Source organism: Cynara cardunculus (genome assembly GCF_001531365.2).
Source record: "Cynara cardunculus var. scolymus isolate 2C chromosome LG 7, CcrdV1, whole genome shotgun sequence".
Lineage (NCBI taxonomy): Eukaryota > Viridiplantae > Streptophyta > Magnoliopsida > Asterales > Asteraceae > Cynara > Cynara cardunculus.
In genome coordinates, this window is record NC_037534.1 from 8274976 (window position 1) to 8280756 (window position 5781).

Here is a 5781-nt window from a genome sequence, read left to right on the forward strand (position 1 = left end):
TCCACGAAGATAAGGAAGAGACTGTAACAAGGTTGGGGTCAAACTCCGTCTTTCAAGTTTTCGTAGGAGGGCAAATTAGACTTTCGACACACATGTTTTTGCTACAAGAAGATATGCTTATACAAACAAAACACAACAGAGGCTGATTTTTCTTATTTAGGGGTGTTTGGGATTGCTTAATTAAAACAACTTATGTTTTATTATAAAAGTGTTTATTAACTTATGTGGTATTAAATCGTGATTAAATAAAACAGGGTTAAAATTGTAAAATAGTAATAAGCAGTTTTTCATAAGTCATGAAGGATTAACTTATCAAAAACAGCTTATTACCGGTTTGGCACCGGTATAAGCAGTTTTTTTTATTCTTATCCAAACACCAGAAAACAGCTTATCACCGGTGTCAGACTGAAATAAGTTAAAAAACAGCTTTTATAAGCAATCTCAAACACCCAATTTAATGAAGAATTCTTTTTTAATTTCCAGGCAGGTAGCCGAAAATCATCGCATTTGAACCTCCATGATCATAAGGGGGTTTTTATTTCTCCTTGGATTTGAACCTGAGACCTCTAGTCACTTTTGATTTTTGGAGTCCACACTCAAACCAATCAGACACCACCCTTGTGATTGAAGAATTTCTTTTGTTAATCAATGTAATAAATTTTTTATTTTTTTTTATTTTGTATATATTGTAACCGATAACTTGTTGATCTTGTGACAATTTATGACGTATATACCCATTTATGAAAAGTTTACAACAAAAAAAGTGATAAACTTAACATTCGTATTATCAATGTTCCAAGATTAGCAGTTATCAGTTAAAAATGTATAAAAATAGGTAAGTTCGTGTTGGTACCCAATGGGATAACTTACAATGACAAAAATGATAGAGGCAGGCGTCGATGAGCAAATTGAACTATTCATGTGGCTGAGAGCCCTCACAGTCTAGGCACAACGACGCAATTATCCTAGGCACGCTCTACCCAAACAAACTTAGGGTGCGTTTGGTTTGCAGGAATGTTTCTGAGGGATTTGGATTTGCAAAAGGGATTTGGATTTGGAGGGATTTGGATTGGATTGAATTTAAAATCCATTCATGTGTTTGGTTTGTAAGATTTGGATTGATTTGCAGTATATTGGAATAATAAACCTATCCAAACTTCAATTGTTCCAATAAACAAATAACACCTTAATCACAATGCTAGGCCAAACTACCAATTTATTGAGCAAGATGTGCTCATTACAAATGAAAAAAAGCTACTTTTAAAAATAGAAAAGATAAATTTATAAATAAAGTCTTTTTTACTCGAAAAATTAGAACTTGAAGATAACGACCGTTGATGATTTTCATCACCTTGATATATTAGAATGGTGGAAAGAAATCGAAGACCCGTTTCCTATTCTCTTCGCCTTGAGAAAACATTTACTAATCATCCAAACTGGCATAACAGCCTCAAATTTTCCTTCTTTTTAATGGCATGGTGCATTCAGAATTAAAGACGTGACTTACACTCAATCATTAGAGATGAACTTCCCTAAGTGAATGACGAAATAGCCGGCAAAATAGGAAACACATACCCTTAGAGCCCACCAGTAACATATTATGACGACCTAAAGTTCAGAGGTTTTGCTTTCGATCTACCCAAAATGGAACCACAGGATGTGTGTTTCATGTATTTTATGATTTTTAAATAATCTGCAAGAGTTTTCTAAGTTTAAGATTTTTCTATTACTTTTTTTTGATAAAATCTTACTTGGAGTATACAACATTTTAATCATTAACTAGTTGTGTATTCAGGCAATACGGTGGGAGCCGTGAATTTTAACAATTTTGAAGTTTCACTGGTTTTATTAGAAAAGATTTAATGATGATATAAGTTATATTTGGTCTTTAGATATTAATACAATTTGAATAAATAAGAGTTATGATTCCAATTACAGTCTATCGATAAAAAAAATTGTATGACAGTTTAAAATCCAATATATTTAAAATCCAATATATTTAAAATCCAACATATTTAAACGACTCCACAAATGTGTTCGATTTACACCAAGAGCAAATAATCAAGAGATCGAGAGCAAGACCGAAAGTTCTAGAGCAATTGAATGGAAGATAAATGAAAGATCTTTTAATAACTCAGGATGAATATCAGTTTGAATCTCACATTGGGGGATGAGGAGAAGACATAGGTATGAGAGGGTGAAGACATGAGTGAAAGGTGTCAAAAATATATTGGAAACATGAAAAGAAAATATAATAATATGCATTGGTAACTTGTATTATATGTCATTTTAATTGTAAATTAAGAGATTTTAAGACTGAATGCATAAAGTAGTAGTATTTAATGCATTATGAGTTGTTTTTAAGACTTTGTACATAAATATATAATACTTTGTGTATTAAAAGTTGTTTTTAAGACTTTTGATAAATCTAATTTATAAGATAGTATAGATTATGTATGTAGTTCATAGTTTAATTATTATATTTTAAAGAAAAATTTTGAAAAATTGTAACGGGTTACAACGGGTTACATATTCAAGTCATTATAATTGACCCAAAAAGCTTCCACCGCTGCCGGTGATGTCTGCTCGCAAAGGCCTTCCACCCGAGATCATCGAAGCAATACTCCGCCGCCTGCCGGCAAAATCTCTTGGCCGCTTCAAGTCGGTGTCAAAGCCATGGCGCTCGCTAATTTCCAATCCCGAATTCATCAAAACCCATCTCGATCTAAACAACCACCACAAAACTAGTATATTGATTCTCGTTTCCGAGATGAAATCTTTCTACTCAGTTAGTATAAATGAACTCGTTCCATATCTCGACAGTGATGACTTGTGCGCAACCGGAAAAGAGATAAGTTTCCGGCCACCTTCGATCAGGTGGGAAGAGATCTTGGGTTCCTGCAACGGGCTCGTTTTAGCCAAAGACGAAGATGACCAGATCTTCTTGATGAATCCAACCACACAGGAGGTCTCGGAACTTCCCATTTCCCCTTTCGCACTCCCTCTTGGAGAGAGTTTTGTTATGTATGGATTCGGTTACGATTCATCATCGGACGATTACAAAGTCGTCTCGATCTCTTTCTGGGATACCGATAACGAGCATAATCTCGATTGCACCGACATGTTGGTAAGCGTCTACAGTTTGAGAAACAATTCATGGAGGAAGGTGCATAACTCTCCTTACGATCATGCCGTCGGCCATCTTCTAAGAGGAGTTCTCATCAACGAGAGCCTTCACTGGTTAACCCAAAGAATCCCCGGTTACTCTTCGACAATTGTTGCGTTTAGTTTAGCCAATGAGGAGTTCAACGAAATCGAATTGCCTGACTCCATTGATAACAAGAAAGCTATGTTCAACGAGCTGGTTGTTCTTGGTGGGAAACTTGCTCTTTTTGCTAATCAGGTGGGTAATGATTTGTGGGTGATGGAGGAGTACGATGTTGGCGAGTCTTGGACCAAGGTTTCCATCCATGGAGTCGAGATAGATCCTGTTAAGCCTGTATGTTCAGTTGATGACAACAATCGTGATATAGTATTGGGGGATGAGAACAGAGTTCACGTATACAATTTGGATGACAGAAGATGCAGAAATGTAAGGATTTTAGGGGCTCCAACTGCATTCGCTGTTGGAGGTACGTATCTCGAAAGCCTTGTATCACCTAAATTGATCATCACAAGAACACCATGAAGCTGCAGTTTTTTCAATAAATTTTATGGGTCGTTGTTTGTTTGATGTTTAGTAAATAGTAAGCAACTGTATACTTGTAATTCTTAACGAAAGAATTCCAACTCGCTATGCGAGCCGATTAATCCTAGGGCGACCACCTGCTTTGCAGGTAGCCTGGAGTCATGGCATTTGAACCTCCATGGCCACGAGAATTTTTTTCCCTTTTTGGATTTGAACGTGGACCTCCAGGCACTTTTAACCTTTGGAGCCAAACTCAAATCAATCAGACGCCACCCTTGTGGTTGGATTTTTCTAGTTCATGTTTAGGATCTATGGGATTAATAATGGTGCATATAAACTGATGTTCACATTAAGCCACATCAAAACCATGTAAAAAGATCACTTTGCAACAGTGAAAAAAAGCTCATTTTTGTTCAGCATTAGATTGTTGATATATGAAGATGTTATAAAATGTAGAACTCCATACACTACAATAAAATTAGGTTTATAAGATGTCACTAGTTTCTAAGTGTTATAATAGACTGTTTTATAATATTTAATTTATACGAACAAAAAATAAAGTGTTATATCTAAAGACGTTATAATAAGTTGGTCGGACGTTTTTGGATGTCTTAACAAGTTTTTTAGGACACATTTAATAAAAGCATTACATTAGCAATTTTAAAGGTTACTTTTGAGAAAGAGTCCTGTAAACCTATCTTTTTATATGACACTCGTTTTTATAGGCCACTTTCCAAATAGTGTCCTATAAAATTTGTTAATTGGATGTTTTGTATCAAAAGTGTCCTAAAAAACTTGTTAAGACGTCTAAAAACATCCTATAAATTTATTACAATGCCTTTAAATTAGACGCTTTGTTTTTTGATCCTATAAATTAAGTCTCAGAAAGCGGTATATTAAGATGCTTAATTTTTTTTTGACGTCTTATAAACCCGATCTTATTGTAGTGATAAGAACTCGTTAAAGAATCTAAATATTTGGCACTCAATAATACAAATGAATCCTACTACCCACATTAACTGATACCCAAATCAAAAAAACAAATTGGGGACATTATCAGGAAGCGATTTAGAAAGTTGTTTCATGTCATCTTATTGTTCATCGAAGGAAGAAGGTGATAATTTGGGGATGTTAAGCACGGTGTCAACGCATAGGTTTCCAAGGGTGGCGACATCTAATTCTTTCTCATCGGAGAATTTGAACGAAGAAAGATGACGATGCTCGGAAACAGAAACCTCAACTTCATAACTTTTGCAATTTATCGGCGCACGAGTCCTAATGGCATGATTGAAGTGAGTGTAGCAGTTGGTGTTGAGGTGGGAAATTCTTAATAGGGTTTTGGAAGAACAATGTGTAAGAATTACATAATCCATAATCGGGCGTCGGATTGTGAGTGTTTAGGAGTAAGGTTTGCAATAGAGAAGATGAGATATTAGGTTCGCAATGGAGAGACGAGAGATTAGGGTTCGGAATGGAGAAGACGAGAGCTGCAGATAGAAATCAAACCTGTGATGTCGGTTGTTTGAAAAGGTTAGGGTATAAATGAGGTTAAGAGTATATTTGGAATTATTAAATATTAACATTCCATTCCATCAAAATACCACCTTTATGTCTTAGAATGTTTAAATCCTTCATTGTGGAATTTGATGGATTTTAGAGATTCCTTTTCATAAAAAAGAATGAATCAAATAAGGAATGAAATTTGGTCAAAGAAATTTAACAATGTTATTTATCAGATTCTTTCGGAATATGTGAAACCAAATGCCACCTAAGAGAATTTATACTTACTAGACAGAATGTAAAACTACGATTGATTGCCTTGAGAATGTGTGGACAACCTCATTTCTAAATATTTGAAAAGTGTATCAGGATGGATTAGCCTCACATAATTTGATGACAACATTTCATGATGGCTCTTTGTTAGTACTTAGAGTAAATTACAGATTTAATCCCTAAGGTATGTCAATTATTACAAATTTGGTGTTTTATCTTCATTTATTATATAAAAAATCTCCACGTATGCAGGCGACGGGTGGGTGCGGGGGCGAGGGTTTGGGTGCGGGGGAGACGGGTGGAGGCGGAGGCGATGGGTG

The 5781-nt window shown here is 35.3% G+C and overlaps 1 protein-coding gene across 1 annotated transcript; it reads left to right on the top strand.

The window, feature by feature from the left end:
• The first annotated feature begins 2578 nt into the window (after positions 1 to 2578).
• Positions 2579 to 3766, top strand: LOC112515763 (F-box/kelch-repeat protein At3g06240-like). Its single transcript, XM_025122687.1, has one exon. It carries the CDS (start codon positions 2579 to 2581, stop codon positions 3686 to 3688), a length of 1110 nt encoding a protein of 369 aa, XP_024978455.1. The 3' UTR covers positions 3689 to 3766.
• Positions 3767 to 5781: the final 2015 nt, after the last annotated feature.

Excerpts from the sequence above, each read along its gene's own strand:
- LOC112515763 (XM_025122687.1), top strand. The coding sequence starts at position 2,579 with ATGTCTGCTCGCAAAGGCCTTCCACCCGAGATCATCGAAGCAATACTC.